An 18,422-nucleotide genomic window follows, 5' to 3' on the forward strand; every position below is an offset into this window, starting at 1 on the left:
ATTCTTACCTTTGTATAATTAAGTGAAATGCAATGAAATTAATGAAAGAAAGACAAATTAACAATAAAATTAAAATAAACTACCCAGTCCTGTAATTCTAAAGTTCTAAACCCAGTAAATTGTACCGGGTTGGAAATTTTCAATACAATTATTTTGCTATCACTAACCATATCCACTTTGTTTTAATAAAACACCTTAATGTGTTTAATGGCAGAAACATTTGTCTTCATAGCAGTGACTACATTCATCATAAATAGAATGACTTTAGAAGTTAAAATGCAGAGAAGAGTTTGGTATTTTTGGTTTTTTTTTTCCTGTTAGAGTACTTACCGTTTAGTTTTGCATTACTTTATTTTCCAACAAGTACAGTTGGATCAAACCTGATTCAGGGCTTGCAGGTTTTGTGAAATAAAGCTTTAAAACACTGTGAACAGATAATTATAACATAATAAAATCCAATAAGAGGAGTTCCCTTAAGAGCTTTGACAGTGCTCTAGTCCCAGAAGTGTATGTGAGATGAGAACTTGAAAATAAGTCTAGTTATTGGCTGTAACAAAAGTTATGTAAAACTTGTTTTACATATTTAGTATTAGGATGCCTACACTATATCATAAGCAAAGAATAAGTGAATTAATAATTTTAAAGGGAGGGAAGGTAGCAGTTCCATCAAATCACTTTTTCCCCCTCTATGAAAAGCTATAAACAGTGTCTGTAACACTTTTTTTTTCATTAGTGCTAGGAAAGTTCTGAATTAACACTTTTTGAAAATACCTTCTTAATTTGAATAGCTTTGGTATATTCTTAAAAAGTGAACACGTTTGATAAATGTCTGGGGGAGGGGTTAAATTTAGGTAGCAGGATAAGACTTTAGTGATGATCATTGTCATATAATATTAACTAAACTGTATATTCAGAGAAACAAATTGAAGCCTATTCAGCTTTTTTACTAATAATGACAGAGGTTTTTTTCCAAGAGAATTCATTTTTGCGCAGTATTAATGTCTAAAGAGTTAAGTTAAATTGATATTGAGATGAGTAGATCTGACTATGTGATGATGTATGAAAATTAAATGCGTGAATGCATCTTTACAGCCTTTTATTACTACTTCTGTTCAGAACCGATTGCCTCAAATAGCTCACTATAACCTGTCAGTGGGGGAGAACAAGAATTCTGAGATGTTTTAAGGAAGATAAACAGGGCAAATACAAATGGACAGGTGAAGGAGAATTCTCAGGCACTGTATGCCAGCTATTTGGGTGATGCTTCTTTATGTGACTGAAAATTTTCACAGCATTGTGTGAAGAGTGATGCTTGATGTTTCCATACAGGGGGTTGTTTTAGTTCCCCGGCTTATGTAATGAGAGAATAGCTTCATATTAGATTTAGGCTTTTATTTTTTAAAAATCACTGTAGCACAGATGCTTTTGTTAATGTTTGGGTTACAGCTATCTTTTGTTCAAAGATCATTTTATGAAAGACTTGCAAATTTGAATGATGTTTAAAAAATACCTTTATAGGCTTTCAAAAGCCCTTTACTCTTCCTCTTCTATTTTTAAATTATGACGTAAATGTCTCATTATTTTATTCTTATCTATGGAAAAAAATGGTTACATTTTTTTCCTGTCCTTTTCTGTTTGGTTGTCAGGTAATTCAATACGGTGTTCTAAAATTGCATTACAGTCTTCATTCAGAGAATTTCTGAATGGAAACAAATTCTTACTTTTATACTCCAGATGAATTTTAAAGAGGAAACCCTAAAATTCTATGCAAGTCTTTTCAGTTGTGCCATTGTGAGTTTGGTTTTTTTTTTGATCATCCACCGCACTTGCAGCTCAGTTCCTTTACTGTTGTGTCTCAAAAAAAAAAAAAGTTTTGATCTTGTGTGTAATTTCTGTTCAGCTGTTGAACTTTTTGAGCCTTTTTGGCAATGTAATATTCTTTTAAAGTAATATGCAGGCTACAGTTTCATGTTTAATTGAAATTTAATTCTTCAGTGTTACCGAGTTGTTGATTAGAAAACTGAAGAATTGTAATTTGCTTGTGCAGCTTTGCTTCATCTGCTTTGTACATAGCATCTAAGTTTAATTCTTCAATTGTGGAAGCTACTTAAAAGCACTGCTTTAGCATAACCCCCTTGCAGCTTTTTTTCCTGTGTGAAATGACTAAAGCTTTCTTATTTCCATTTGCCATCCATTTTTTAATCTGCTCTGCTCCCTCCCTCTTCATGGATTATAAATCCCTACCCTAATCCTGCCTTTACACTTGTTCAGGATCACAGTCTGCTAACCCCATTGGTGGTAAGAGTCTACAGAATTTGTGTATACATCATTGTTTGATCACCTGTTTGACATATCTCATTTAAGGACCCTATTCAGCAGAAATTCTGGCTCGCTTTTTTCCTTGTGCTGCACATGACTAATTGGATGTAATCCTTATGTAGAAAACAGTAGAGATGGGAGGGGTTTGTCATTTTGGAATACTGCCTTAGTAATCTTTCTTTCATCATTCAGTTGACTTAGATGTACTACTGGTAGCAGTGCTGTTAAGAGTATACCAGTGCTGTTACTAGCATAATGTTTTCAGGATATTAAGCTTCATTTGGTTTATTTACACTACACAGTGGTACACTTTGCAGGTCTGGCTGTAGAAAGATAAAGTATTAGAATGAGAGGTTGCATTTCTTCTGTATAGCCTGAGTTAAGTTTTTCAGGTTTCTGACCTTCTGAAGAAAATCTCCTACAACTCTCTGGTGCACTGAAAACTTTACAATGTTTTTATTGTTTTAGAGATAGAAAACAGGAAGAAGGCATAGTAATATCAGGTGTAAGTTGAAGTACCCTGATATTAAGAAACTTCCAAACCCTTAATTTTTGCAGCAATTCTATAGCTTTGCTTATTCTTTTGTTACTGTAGAAGTTGTGCTTGTTTTTTCCAGGCTGTGTAATATTTTATTTATCATTTCTGCTGAATAGGTCCATAGTTTGGAAAAGGGATTTTAATAAATAATCATTTCAAGTTTGAATTCAAACAATGAATCTGAAAGTATATGCATGGTACATTGTTTTAGATTTCTCCCTTCCACCCAGCATATATTTTATTTTGTTTGGGATTTGTTTGTTTTCCCATATAGTCAAGCTTTAGTCAACTTGTATCTTTTTTTAAATATGCCTCGTAAGAAGTAACTCGTGAAACTCACTCGACATGTTGCATGTTAACTCTGTTAATCTGATAGCATCACTGTGGTCATACAGTTACCTGATTATTTTTTAAAGATTAAGGAAGGGTTCAAATCAGTATGTAATTAATCTTTGGTTGAAATTCTGTTTTGCCTTTTATTTGGTCAGATTTCTTGAATTCTACAGCTGGAAATTATATATTTATATCAACTGGTGGCATGAATCAGTTATAGCTAGAGAAGAATGAATTCTTTATTATGACTTAGAACTTTAATGTTCTGTAACTGAAATATCAAAATTAGGGATCAGTGACCCCAGTTTCTGGTAGCCATGGACAGTATCATGGACATTTATAGCACTTTGTAATGTACAGTTTTGATTAACAAAAGTATAAAACACTTAAATATGTCTTTACCAATTTTTTAGCTTGTTTAAAACTAATTGAAGATTTTCTCTAATTTATGAGGTAACCGCCACAGAAATGAATGTAAGCGTTCGAATCACCTTCAGTGATGTTTTATTTAACTTCAGTGAATAGTGCTTGAAGACCCCATACTATTAAAAACAAGGGAGAAGGGTTTAAATGTTAGGAAAATAATGTTATTTTGTTATAACGTTGGTTACATTGGAAGAACTGGGATAGTGATGAAATAGCTTAGTTTAAAATTGCTCCCTTTAGCTTTCTAATGGGTTAGTTTTTTCTTTTTTTTAGTAGAAAATGTGATTAGTGAGACCACATAACTTAAAAAAATAGGAACACAGCAGTGTTTGTGTTAGGGACAGTGGAACTCTTGATGAAGTCCAGAAATATTATTTATGGTTTCTTGAGGTTATCTAGTGCTAAATACCATGTCAAGTACTTCCTTGCATTGATAATTTTAACAACCTTGTATGTAGCACTGGAAGAACTTGGACCAAGGCATTCTATTTCATATTTTTACCTTGTAAATTTTTCCTGATCATTTCAATGTACCACCACTTTCCTACTAACTTTAAACGTTATTTTCTTTTTAACCATGATTGTTTATCTTTTACGCTGTTACTTATATTTATTCATTTTATCTTCAGCTGGCAGCAGATCTGGGTCTCCTGGAAGAGTTTTGACAACAACCACACTTTCCACTATGAACACAGGAGTTCAGAGAGTGTTGGTGAATCCTGCAGCTGCACAAAAGCGAAGCAAAATCCCACGAAGTCAGGGATGCAGTAGAGAAGCTAGTCCTTCTAGGTTATCAGTAGGTAAGAATCACCAAATAACTCTTGGTTTCTTTATAGCTAAGTACTGGGAGGAATATCTACAGCTTGTATAGTTATAGGTGGATGAAAAAAATAGAATATTTACTGATATATACTGATAATCTAAAATGTAGCCGTTCTCTGAGGCTAGTCTTTGATATACAAGACAGTTTTAAATTGAAGCTGAAACTTTAATTTTTTGCTGTCAGAATGCAGTAATTCCTTACCTCACCTCCCTTTTCTCCTTCTTTCACTTTTTTCACCACCCCCAAAATACCCACATCCATTGAATTAAAGTATGATACCATTTTGAAAATATTTTCTTCATTACTGTGTGTGTCTTTTACATATGCGTGCGTGCATGTGTAAACTGCTGTGATACTAAAACGAATGTTATATGTCTTAAATCTCACAGTATAATCTGATTACACTTTATCGCAAACAATATTATTGAAAAATATCAGTTGTTTTTAATGGTATTGCTGCTGTTCTTTATTTTGTACTTTTGATTTTTATGTTAGTTGCATTAATTTTTTATTTTCCTCCTTTTAGAAAGCTTTGAGTTTCTTTGTTCGCGTTACTGTTGATTAACTTGTTCTTGAGCCCAAATTCTGAATCAGTACTCAAATGTTGTTTGTTTTCTCTCCGTCCTTTCCAAAAGGTCTTTCAACCACTGTGTAAAGAGTTGGTAAATTCCCATTTTATGCTGTGCAAAGAAATAATTTCATTGAAGTGGCTACACTTAGAGTAATCCAACACAATCAGGAAAGTCAGTAGGAAAGGTTATGACTTATAAAACGCCACAATCGTCAATGTCATTTCTTAGAAAATCGTCTGTGATCTTACTGCAAAACAGAATTGCATTAAAACTGCAACTTTTCTTATGTCTTCTCCCTTCTGTGCTTCTGTTTGTCTGTACCCTGAATCATACTAGCGCGAGGCAGCCGCATTCCTCGGCCTAGTGTGAGTCAGGGGTGCAGTCGGGAGGCCAGCCGTGAAAGTAGCAGGGACACAAGCCCTGTCCGCTCTTTCCCACCCCTTGGTAAGTACTCGGAGCCCCTCGTCGTGCATGGCTGTCCTTGCCCTTCGTTATGTGCTCCTAACGAATCCATGCCTCCTTCATTTAGCTTGTAGCTGGCCACCGTGTTTTCCCTTCCTTTGGCTCTCTTCCCCACTTACTTCAATGGAGAATTGACCAACGTGTGAATGGGTTGCACACTTGAAAAATAAACGCTTTGCTAGTGTTATTCTTCTCTTAAGTACCATGTTTAGAAAGGTATGTGATAGGCAGCATCTAGATGCCTTTTCTGAAAAGGCACTTCCGCTTTTGATAAGCTGTTTTGAAACTATGTTTCTCTTTTTATTAGAACACTTATTGCTTGGGTGCAGTTAGGTAATCCATTTCTCACTGAGCTGCCAGAGCAAAGAACATGGTGTGGCTGTCATCCCCTGCCTTGGCCTGCTTCAGCAACTGGGATCAACTATTATTCAAAATTGCTCCCTAGTCAATGAATCGTTTTAGTGTACAAGAAATACACTTCATTATGTCTCCTTAGCTATATTGTCATGATGTATTATGTGAAAAAATAGTAAAATTTTAACTTGTTACCGTGCAAGTAAATATGGTGGTGCAGATAAGGGACTGATCTACTGAGACAGAACTGTATTCTGAGGCTGCATTCCGTTTTCTAAATATGAACAGGGCAAGTAGCAAAGTCCTTTACAAGTAGATCAACAAAGTACAGTTCTGAAGTTTCAGTATAGTCTGTATAGATAGAACCAGTGATAATTGAAGTAGCAGCTGTTGTTATATAGAGAAGAAGAGGAATTAAAAACATATAATGTTCACAGTGTTTAGTTACATTCAGTTTCTACAGCTACTATAAGCAAAAGTTTTGTTTTCGCTTAGTATTTCAGCTGATTGGTCTGACACTTAACAGATTTTACGAGATTGTTAAGTTGTTTCTGTCATGTCACTGAGACTTAAGAATATTAGCTTATAATTACTTTAACATGTTGGTTAAGGATTAGGGAAGTTTCTCATCTCCCATGTAACTTTGCCAAGGTTACTACGAAGTTGGCAATAAATTTTGATTAAAGTATTTTTACGTATGGGGCTTATGGGTTGGGGTTTTTTTGATTGTTTGGTAATACCAAAAAATCTCCTGTACAATTGTATGTGAAACTGATCTCTTTTGGTGTTACCTTTGTCTGAAATAGTCTTCAGTATATTTCTTTCTTATTTTGTTTGGTCAAGTGTAGCTTACAGTTAAGGACTTTATAATACTAGCTGTTAAACATAGTCTGAAAATAGTAAATCCTTGGTTTGTATCTCAATTTGAGGTGCCCAACTGTGTGCCTAATTAGCATTGGACATGTTTTGTGGTCTGTTAGGACAGTATGGTTCCTGTCAGCCATGGTTTTATGGGCAGAGTACAGATTAATTGAATAGTTATTGAATGTTTCAATAGCTAATGCTAGTTTGCCCAGATGCTGTTTAATTGGGAAATTATACTAAAAGTAGACATTATGCAGAATCCATTAGTAAACTTGCATCTTTTACTAAAACACAGCTGGAAGACTATGTTGTAGTATACCATACCTTCTGTTCTTTTCAAAACAAAGGTATTTTGCAGATGTTTTTGTGCTTCTTTAGCTGCCTTACACCTTGATTTCAATTGCTTGCATGCAAGATCAGATTTACATTTTATAATTGGTCAAATGCTTGCTATCTTAAGAAATCTGTATTACGCCCATACCATGAAGAGTGTTGCTGGGATAGATGCCACTTGAGGTTTTATTTTTATTAATGTAGTTCAGTTTTATAATACAGATGTCAAAACAAGTACCTATACAAATAAAATAGGTGGAATTGTCTGATAGCACGGAGAATGCAAAGTAACATTTATAGGAATCCAACATTGTTTTAAAAAAAACCCCAAACAGTTATACTTGGAAGAAATGAGGATTCTTCCTAGTGTGACTTCTTATTTGAATAATTTCAAATGTCATTCAGTGTTTTGTTGGATCAGTTTTATCTTATGGGATGCTGTTAATGTCTATCAAAAATACTAAATTTGATGTTTTTCAAGGGTGCAAGTAAAGATGAAATAAGACAAATTCAGTTCTGTGTAGCTAGAGACAGTTTGGCACAGGATTGCAGGGGGAGATGTAATTTATATTGCCTCATTCTCAGCACAGAAATTTTTACTTACAAATGCAAATAAATAAAATGACCCAAATGCCACATAATTGCTTTGCTGTATACATTGATATGACGTGTTTATGTAATCTCACATCTCATTACAGCGTTATAAGCTGGGAGATAAGAACCACTGACAAGTGATTTGTAATTTATATAGAAGTGTCTATTTTCATTACATATAGTTAACACTAAATATTGGACTAATGTCATTTCTGTATTTTAGCTACGAAATTATCTTATTGTGAGTCCATTTAAAAATCTTATCTTTTAAAAAAAATGGAACAGCAAAAGTAAATTCTTGCTCAGTTTCTGTAATTTGAGTGAGAATATTCAAAGACTATTCTTGAAAATGTGCTTTGGAATGAGGTATGTTTCACCCAATATAGTTCTTCCCTTCACTGTCTTAACTTGTCCAGCATATTTCAAACTTAATTGGGGACAGGATCATTTCAATTTGCATGCCTGAAGTTCAAATTTTTAACTGTACCTTTAATTTTCAGGGCTCATTGATGGAAAGTAATAAAAGGTTTATCCCATTTATGTCTGTATTTAAAGAGCTGTTAGCTGTGCTGCCTATGTTTTGATATCCTCTGTCCTGTCTCCTTTCCCATGCTGAGACATAGTTTCTAAAGAACTAAATATTCCACAAAGCATTACTTGGAAAATAAAATGCTGTAGGTAAACATCTTCATGCAGGATTGGTTAATAATAAAATACATCGCTGTACTTTATGTAAGGAGTAGAGAACTTTATGTGGAAGGACACAGTGTTGTTTCTTGGGATCTTTACAGGAGTTAGGCTCATTTTGGAGTACACTTAGGTTAAAAGAGGTGTACTTCCCTAGATGTCATTTGGTCCATGTCAGGGTTGCTTGATTTGAGTCAGACTCTTAAATGTTCTTTGTTAATCAGAGTAAAGGATGATTAATTTGATTCCTGATTTTTCCTTTGCTACTTTATGTATCCAAAAGGTTTAAAATATTTGCATTTACAGTGATTTATTAAATGATAGGATTATATCTGGGGTTTGTGCCACTGTGGGTGGACATTTGAATTCAAGTTAAAATTATCATGTATGTGGCATTAAAAATTCCAAGTTAAGTGAACTGAAGAAAGAAGATGAATTGTTTAAAAACGTTTAATTTAAAAATTGCGCGGTTTAAGGAAGAAAATGCTAGCAATGGTGAGTCAGCTTCTTTAGAATCACTAAAAAAACAGTTTTATAGAGGTGCCATAAGGAGAGGGGTACTCAGTTTTATTCAAAAACCCTTAAAGATCTCTGGTTTCCAGTTTCCGTAACTTTAAAAAATCTTAATGAGCTATAGTAACTAACACAAGTGCTTAAATCTGACATTTTATTTAAATAAAACAATAAGCATGGGGATTACTAATTGTATTGACTTATTTTTAACTTATAATTGGACAATTTTAACTTTCTTTTACATAGTGGTGAGTTTTAACCGCGCTTGAGTTATCTCCACATAGGCAAGAACTCAGTTGTATACGGATTGTCAGCTGCTGACACAGTGGGTTCATGCAGTAGGCACTTTTTGCAGATAATGTTTGATACATGAGCTCTCGCTCTGAGTTGAGCACTTAGGATTGAGTTAACTCTACTAGTGGAAAACCAGTATCAGTATTCACTAATAATCATCAAAAATACCTAAAAAGTTCTATTTGAGTGTGGGTGTCTGCATGTGTGTCTGTGCACCTTTTCTTCTTTGAATTTAAGCATACTTGCTTTTACCCTGCTCTTAATCTTTTAAATTAAACAAAAAATTATGCATGAAATGTCCAGTGTACATAAACCTATATAATCATGTTATGTATAATCAAAGAACTTCTCTGAAGATTTTTTGCTGCTTTGTGGTACTCAATTTCTGGTGCTTAAGCTGAATCTTTTAAATATTCTCTTGTTCATCTGAGCAACTATTGCAGCACTTTGATTCCATGGTCATAGATAGGCTTTATATAATCCTGTTATTGCAGCTTCCAGACATCACTCCAGATCTACTGGTGCCCTCTACGCTCCTGATGCTTATGGGGCCGCAGGTGAAGGATGAGTACACTTTGCTGTCATCTGTGCAGTCATCCTGGATTATTTTTTCCCCACCCACTTGGTTATTCTCATAGTTCAGTTTTAGAAGGCATTATTTATATTAATTTGAGTTTTGTGGTTTTAATAACCCAGATAGATGTGTTTATGTTGCTAGATTTCGTCTCCACCCTCACATTCCAATGTTAACCCTTTTTTTCTTTAATAACAATCATTTTATTTTTACTTGCAGAAGAACTTTTTTTAGTTTTCCATTTTTTTTTTTAGTATTTGTAGAGCATTCTTTATGCATGTAGTTTTCTAATCAGCAGTCTCAATAGCCCTTCTATTGCATTTACCTTCTTTTTAAATTAAAACAAAAACCCAAAATGAAGAAGACATTGATTAAAAAAAATTAAAAAGCAAAGGTTCTTCCAGTTAAAACCATTGTTTTGTAGGGTTTTTTTCCGATGTAATATTGGAATAGAATATTTGTGGATGACTGGTTTTTCTGCTTAATCTCTTACTTTTCACTGTACCACTGAGACTTCAGAATGAAAATAACCAGTGCTTTAGCCACTACATGATTCACTGAAAATATTAAGCAAATGTTTTTCTTCTGCTTGGGTTTTTTTTGAGTATGATAATAATGTCCCAAGATGCTATTTTGACTGGATTTTTTTATATTTATTTGTGTTGTTGTAACAGGTACTGGCTTTGGAATTAGTCAGTCGAGTAGATTGTCATCATCAGTTAGTGCTATGCGAGTTCTGAACACAGGTTCTGACGTGGAAGAGGCAGTAGCAGATGCTTTGGTAAGAATCTCACACTTACTTTTTGTAGGTAACAGGCTCTTAAAATGTTTGTTACCTGTACATTAAAGTATGCAAAAGAACTTGTCATTTGGTATTTTATTGGCTTCTTGGTGAGGGGAAAAAAGAGAAACTGAGTTGCTGGAGCTGCAAGTATTTGAATTTTCGTTCCCTACAGAAGTTTTAATTTTTGAGTAATGTGCTTTTTTCTGTGGCAGACAGGAAATAGTCTTGGACTATTCTATTGGAGTGGCCCGAGGAGCCACTTGCACAGGTAGCACTAACCAGCAGTTTCCTATAACAGCTAGTCGAACTTCTAGATAGGCTGAAGGCTTACAAGAGTTGGGAATGATGACAGCAGAAGCCTTCTGCTTACCATAATCCTGGGTGCCATTTAAACTTTTTCTGTCTGACAACATATGAGATTGATGCTGAAGAGAGAAACTGATGGCTCGGCAGGTGATGTGCTTTCATGCCAGCCAGCAATCAAGCTTGAAAACTTGTGGATTGAGATAAAGACAGTTTAACAGGGAAAGCAAAAGCCACACACACAACGAAAGCAAAATAAGGAATTCATTCACCGCTTCCCATGGGCAGGCAGGTGTTCAACCATCTCCAGGAGAGCAGGGGCCCATCACACATAACTGTTACTTGGGAGACAAATGCCATCACTGCAAATGTGCCCTCCCTTCCTCCTTCTTCCCCCCCCATTTTATATATTGAGCAGGATGTTATATGGTCTGGAATATCCCTTTGGTCATTTTGGGTCACCTGTCCTGGCTGTGTCTCCTCCAACCTCCCTTGCCAGCATGGCAGTATGAAAAGCAGAAAAGGCCTTGGCTCTGTGTAAGCCCTGTTCAGCAATAACAAAAACATCTCTGTGTTATCAACCCTGTGTTCAGCACAAATCCAAAACACAGCCACATACCAACCCCTGTGAAGAAAATTAACTCTACCACAGCCAAAACCAGCACAGAAGGCGGCATCTCATAAGACTAATTTTTGTTTACTTTTGTTTTCTAAATGTTACACTGAAGTTAAAACTGGTTATGCCATTCGTTTTCTTACCTTTACTGTTCTTTAAAAGGGCGGGTTTGGCTCCTCTACCTCCCTGCCCCAGTTAGCCAAACTGAACACATCATTTATTTTGCTATTGTGACATTCATGTCATTAAATACTTGTAAGTACCCGTTTTCTAGTTATCAGAATGCTTTAAGAACATTGTAATTGCTCTGTTTTAAGAAAAAAATTATTTGGAATGTTAGTGAAAAACTACAAATCAGACTCTAAAAAGATAATTATAGCTAGACATAACTCAATAGAGGAAAACAAAATTTCAGAGGAAAAGGTCTGAAAAACTCCATCATATTCTTAGTATGAGGATTTATTGATTTCTTGATTTATGCTTTTTTCTTGACACCTAAGTTTAAAATTTGTGTGCCTTCGCTGGCATAGAGATCAGGAGGATATCTCTGAAATCTTGCCTAAGAGGTCACAGTGTGGGTTTTTTCCCTTTCTGATATTATCAACTTGCAAAATGTTTTCAGCATTGATGGGGAATGCTGGTTAGTAAACTGGTAATCAGTCTGGATGTTGGAATACGGAACAATCAAAAAACAGAAAACAATAGAAAAACAATCCATGGGACGTTAACATTTTCTGGCTATAATTTGAAAACTTGTGCTATAGATTTCTACTCATTGGTGCTTTGTGAAGATTGTCTTTAGTACTTTCAGCAGCTTTCTAGCTTACTCAAATTTATCTGGGCAAAGTACATATCAAGAAGAGAAGTTGAGGAGAAAGTCATGTTTACAATGAGTGCCCTTGAGGCTTGAATGTGTCCTGCTTCACTGAAGCAATAAAGTTTCTTTGAAGAAACTGGTTTGTATTACCTGGATCCAAAATACATGATGCCTCTAGAAATGTTAGAGGAAAATTAGTTTGTATATTTTAAGTGGAATCTGACATGACAAGGATAAAGAACTGCAACATTTTATTATTGTAACGTTTGCATGCCTGGTTCCTTGCCATGCTCTTAACATCCTGTAGAAATATTGTCCTGTAGAAATGGCTCCACTTAGATGGAAATCTGTTTATAAACACTCTTCTTGTTTTATCATAGACTGAAGACTCACCCTCATAACAGTGTTTTTAAAAGGTATAATGTAGAGTTCCTGACAGATGTAATATAAAAATAAAAAATATTACAGATTGTATTGCCATTTTTTATATGGAAAATACTCAACTAGTTTTATTACTGCTTAAGCCAAAGGGGTGTCAGTCTTCTGGCATGAAATGCAGCAATAATGGTGATCTTTACATATTTTATGTCTTTTACTTTAGTACAGTCCTTGGCATTTCAGATTCATTTCTTTAAAAAACATTTTTTTTCCTTACAGTGTCTCTTTTCAGTGTCTTTGTGATTTTTCGCTTCCTTTATTCTCTTACACATTGTGTATGGTCTTTCTGTTGACAGTAAGCCTGCTTGTTATCTGATGTATTAACTAATTTGTATTGTGATATCTTTTAAGTTATTCCATGGTTAAAAATGGGAACCCTATGCAAATTGCAGTAGTAATTAAGGGGAAAACAATCACTTATGCTCCTGCTTCTTTGAGTATGTAATTACCTGAATTTTTAACTGCTAGCTTCAAAATTTGAATGGCAAGAGCTGTTTTGCAGAGCTGTATGTTTTTCCCTTTTAGGATAAATAGCTTTTTTTTTTTTTCCTCTGGCCATTGGCATGTTGTATTTTGTTTTGTTGACCTGTTCTTGTTTTAAAGGGGTTTGGTATTTTGCATTATGTAATTATTTTTTTTTTGTAGAACATTACTGTAGTAATTGTTGCACTGACAAAATTTAGTTATTGAAGTTAGAGATGGAGAAGTTGATGAGAAAATAAAGTTTAAATGAAGGTTTCATATTTTAATAACAATTGACTGTGTGTGTTAAGTCTTCATTCTCAAATATTGCTAACACAAAGATTTTGACAGAGGAGTCTTTATGACCAGTCAGCAGGTGATATGTAATATTTCCATTGAAATGGAAGCAAACTACTTCTTGGCAGTGTGCAAGATGCTGATTAGACACAGAGAGCTAAGAACAAAATTTACAATACGTCTGTGTGTTGTCCAGTGGCAGGAAGTTTGCTAGTCACAATGCTGCTATGCCTTACCTTCCTGTTCTCAATTTCTGTTTCTTTTCAATAATTTACTGCTAACAGCTCTTAGGAGACATACGGACTAAGGTATAGAAACTATTTTTCTTCTTCAATAGTTTAATAGTTTGCTATTAACATATTTGATACAAAGTAAGTTAAAATGATAGAATATGTGGATTTAGACCTGATTCTTATATTCTGTAACATATATAAAGCTATTAAGTGAAATAACTAACTTTAAACACAGAGTCTTGGTTTTTCTATCCTGCAGTCTTATGGGTTCTTGCAGGTAAAACTAAAGTTAAACATTTTGTCAAACATGTCTTCTCTGTGTTTGCTTTGCTTTTATACTTGGAATACTGTGCAAACCATACTTTAAAATATTTTTATTAACTTGGTTTGACCGGCTGAACAATTGGAGACATTTGTTGCTGCAGGGAGTAGGGGTCACACCAATTATTTGAGCTGTTGGTCTTTCTATAAATTATGGGTGTGTTATATTGTCTCTTTGAAAATCAGTGCTTACGTGAGTTGTTTCTGTGCAATAGAAGAAGCCTGTGCGAAGAAGATATGAGTCCTATGGGATGTACTCAGATGATGATGCCAACAGTGATGCTTCAAGTGCCTGTTCAGAAAGGTCCTATAGCTCTAGGAATGGAAGCATACCAACATACATGAGACAGACAGAAGACGTGGCTGAAGTCCTGAATCGCTGTGCCAGCACCAACTGGTCAGAGAGAAAAGAAGGCCTTCTGGGCCTGCAAAACTTACTAAAGAACCAGAGAACTTTAAGGTAAGAAGACATGTTAATAGAGAAAACATTTTATTTCAAAGCTGTTGAGAGGCAAGGGAGAGAGGAAAGGCAGGGTGTGTGTCTCTGAGAGGAAGATGGGGGAAAGAATGGGAAAGCTTTTCTCACTTCTGGCAAATAATGTATATTTACGATTTTACTAATGTCTGTAGTGAATTCAAAATTCAGGAATTTTTGTATTGCAAGAATTCTCTTAAGTCCTTGCATCTAGTATTGATGGAAGGCCTTTATTTTATTTATATTGTAATTAATTTTTTTGTTATTATTATAATTTGGGGGGTATTTATTCAGAAGAAACTGTTTACTACTCACTGCTAAGAATACCTTTTTCATTATCTGCTCCATTAAAATAACTGGGAATGGTATAACGTATGAGACAATTTAAAGAGACATTTCTAGGTTAAAAGTCTCATTTTTGATAGTCTTTTACATTTTTATGCATGTCTTAAAATTCCTTTCTCTACCTAGTTTACTAGATTATTTGATTCAATATTTACAGTTGATTTTGCTGATTGCTGTGCATTAGTGTTCTAGTAGTACTAGCAAGGGAGTTGACTAATGTATTGTTGTCACTTTGACAGTCGTGTTGAGTTGAAAAGGTTGTGTGAAATCTTCACAAGAATGTTTGCTGATCCTCACAGTAAGGTATGTTTAGGTATTTCTTATTTTCAGTAAATGTTTGAAATTATCTATTACTAGAAAGGCAGTTATGATACGTTATGGTAGTGATATTTGCACATGTAGAATTTGACAAGCCTAAGTAGTTAATGGTATCACATTTCAATTCATTTAATTTGCGATTTTGAACAAGATAATCTTCCTCCTTTCTCTGCAGGATCATTGAAATAAAGTAAAGGTTAGTGTGAAATAAGATATGTTGAAGTAGTTCAGCAATTTGTTCTCAAAATTTGCATTTTTAAGTCATATTGTTTACAGAGACCACTTCCAACATGAGTAGAGGTTTTCTCAGTTAAAAACAAAAGGCTCTGCAGTAATATAAATTATAAAGAAAGCGGTCTGACTAAATCACACGTAGTCTGATGAACTATGCCAAATGTGTGCTCACTTATTTCCCAGGGTATTTTGTACTATCATAGCTTATCATGTCTTTCTTGAATTTCATAAAAAGGACTGGCAGTTGAGACTGGTGAATAATTTTTACTTCATTGTTAGAATTCAACAAGAAGACTATACTATGGTATAAAAGAATATGTGATGTTTTATTTAGTTTTGCCTAGGTAAAGACTCAGTATGGATGATATAACAAGGAGAATAATCTGTTTTCTAAGCTGACTTACTTCACTTGATGATAGTACTTTTACCATTTTTGTGGGAGGTGGGTTACTAGTACAGCTTGATGTATGTCACAGTTTCTAGTAGCAGAAGGACTGCAGGTAAGTAAGGAGCTTAATAAATGGTATCACGTAAAAAAAACCCATGTAACATCATATTTTATTAGAATTATGGGCTTGTTTGGAAGAAACCTTACCTTTTATGTTGAGTATAACATGTTCCATTTTGTGTGCATATTTCAGAATTGGTAAAATGGTAACCCAGGTAAATTCAGAGCAAAGTATTATTTCAGAAGCATTGGCTTTTCCCAGCAGAATTCTGAAAAACTACTTTGATTATGCAATACATTTTACTTATGTTTAAGTCTTCCTTATTGCCACTATGGAAAATGAAAGTCAGAGTGGTGGGAAGTCTTAACAGTGTTTATTTGTCCTTATTTTTCCTGCTGGAAAAAGTTTCTTAGCTGCTGCCTCTGACACCATGTATTTTGGTAAAAACTTGCATTCAAGACAGCAATATGATACTGAAGTTACTGACATACTGCAGAAGTCCAGAAGAAAAGACTAAATCAAGCAGTTTAAGAGAAAAAAACATTCCATAAAAAGAAAATTTGAAGGAGAGGAAAGAAAATTAGATGTTGGCATATTACTGATTTTTAAATGAAGTAGTGGCAAAATTGTGAATACCAGCTCAGTTTAATTTTACCTTTTCTGTGTTAATTAATATTGCAGCAATGAATATATCAGAACTACCTTGGAGATTTCTTTTGTAGTGGGAGAGCCAGGGAAGGGTAATGAAAATGTTCCACAACTTGTGTCAGAAGAACATTTTACCTTTTCATTAAGCCTTTAGGAATGTTACATTGACTTGTTCTAGTTGATTGTTCTGTTTGTTTACTGGGCATTCTGACGTAAAATAACATTACTTTGAGTTTGAAATTGGGCCTGTGTTGTAACACACGTGGTACTCTTGTTCCAGTCACTGAAACCTTGCCTGCTTTTTGATATTGCAAAACTATTAATAGTTACCCATATATTATCAGGAGGATCCTTTAAGTATTAAGAGTTCATGAGCTGTGACTTTTTTTTTTTTTAATTACATACATACAGCTACATAAATCTCATCTTAGATTCTGTTTAGGTGTCTGTAGGAATTACTCTGTCATCACTTTTGTGTTGGTTTTTTTTTTAAAGTTTACTTTAGCATGATAGCTGGATGTAGGGAGTTACATAGAAAAAGAGATGATTAACATTTGGAGGAGAAAATGGGAGAATGATTTGAAGAACATGCCAAGTGCTTATTTTAAAAATACATTGAGTATCCCAATAAAATTACTAAATTTATCATAAAAGTTTTGAAATACCTTTTTTGTTTTATTTTGTTTTATATTCCATACAGGAACTTTGTATTGATGGCCACTAATTTGTGTGTTTTTATCTTTTTCCCTTTTCTGTTGTTCTTTTTTGTTTTGTTTTGTTTTTGTTTCGTTTTGCATGCTGTCCCCTGTGTTGGAACTCTCTTTAGAGAGTAAGTTGGTTCAATATTTGTTGGAAGCCTAACCTTACTTGCATGAATGTGCAATTAACCCTTTTTCTCTATTTTTCTTCCCCAAAGAGTTCATGCAGTGTCAAGCCTTTTGCAGTCTTAAAATGCTATATACAATTAGTAAACTGTGTGGTAAATTTTCAAGATGTGCTTTATCTACTAATTAACTGACATTGTTTGGTTATGCATTCCTGCTTTATATTGTGGTGGTTGGCACATCTGAAATAATTCACTTTAAAGGTAGATCTCTTATAGTTATTTTCATATCAATTTTTTTTCCACTATCAAATTATTGAAACCTTCAACTTTAGATGGTTAATTTCAGAATTTTAATTTGCATCATAAAAATGGAAACTGCAGTTTTTGCAGTATCCACATACATTGTTCAACATATAGGTGGTTGAGTTCCATTTTCCATTCCAAGTTCATCCTTTACCTTAAATGCTCTTTCAGCCTTCTTAAATTGTTCACACTTTGGTATAAGACAAAATGGTATGATTAGTTGTTTGTTTTGTTTTTTTTTTAATAAAACAAAATGACTCAAGTGAGTTTTCTCCAGACATTCACTATGGTAAACCTAAAAACAAATAAAGCATGAAAACAAAACTGAGTCCTCAGTTAGGTGTATTTTTAACAGCTAAAACATCAGCACAGGATCTTAAGAGTACTTTTGACAGTGATTGATAATTCATTTCCATAATGATTTGAAATTAAACCACTTTACATGTGTGAAGTATCATAAGTAGTCCACATTACTCCATCAAATAAGAAGCTGTAACCAGTTTGTTCAGCCTGCGTGTTTTAATGGAGAAGATGTGTGTGTCAGTGTCTGCAAACTCAAAGAAACAGGTACAGGTTTAAATTCTGCTGACCTGTATAGTTTAATTTGAAGGGGTTTGAATATAGTTTTAAGATCCCCCAGTGTAATCTTTATAGCACTGGAATTTTTTTTTGTTGCTTGCCTAGGTCCAGTATACTTTTCCCATATTTTAGGACTGTGAAATCCAAAGACTGTCATATTACAATACAGAAAGTATTTATTGCTTTGGTTTGCCTGTCTTGTAATTGTGTCTACAGCTTTGTGCATCCACAAAGTGTTGTATTGTTTCAGTTTAGCCTAATACAGAAGATGGTTCTAATCCCAAGCAC

At 34.3% G+C, this 18,422-nt stretch overlaps 1 protein-coding gene across 38 annotated transcripts in view; it reads left to right on the plus strand.

Moving 5' to 3' along the window:
- The window catches only part of CLASP2 (cytoplasmic linker associated protein 2), a 151,358-nt gene that overhangs the window by 105,789 nt on the left and 27,147 nt on the right, over positions 1–18,422 (plus strand). For 11 of the 38 annotated variants that reach the window (XM_027655814.1, XM_027655796.1, XM_027655799.1 and 8 more), the window contains 9 exons: positions 2,272–2,298; positions 4,246–4,416; positions 5,348–5,455; positions 9,607–9,669; positions 10,361–10,467; positions 13,688–13,711; positions 14,173–14,417; positions 15,017–15,080; positions 17,253–17,255. In XM_027655814.1, the coding sequence (XP_027511615.1) occupies positions 2,272–2,298; positions 4,246–4,416; positions 5,348–5,455; positions 9,607–9,669; positions 10,361–10,467; positions 13,688–13,711; positions 14,173–14,417; positions 15,017–15,080; positions 17,253–17,255 (812 nt within the window). The remainder of the gene's footprint in view (positions 1–2,271; positions 2,299–4,245; positions 4,417–5,347; positions 5,456–9,606; positions 9,670–10,360; positions 10,468–13,687; positions 13,712–14,172; positions 14,418–15,016; positions 15,081–17,252; positions 17,256–18,422) is intronic. The other 27 variants (XM_027655805.1, XM_027655808.1, XM_027655836.1 and 24 more) reach the window with 18 other exon arrangements.

The sequence above is a fragment of the Corapipo altera genome, unplaced genomic scaffold (assembly GCF_003945725.1).
Source record: "Corapipo altera isolate COAL_440 unplaced genomic scaffold, ASM394572v1 59, whole genome shotgun sequence".
Classification (NCBI taxonomy): domain Eukaryota; kingdom Metazoa; phylum Chordata; class Aves; order Passeriformes; family Pipridae; genus Corapipo; species Corapipo altera.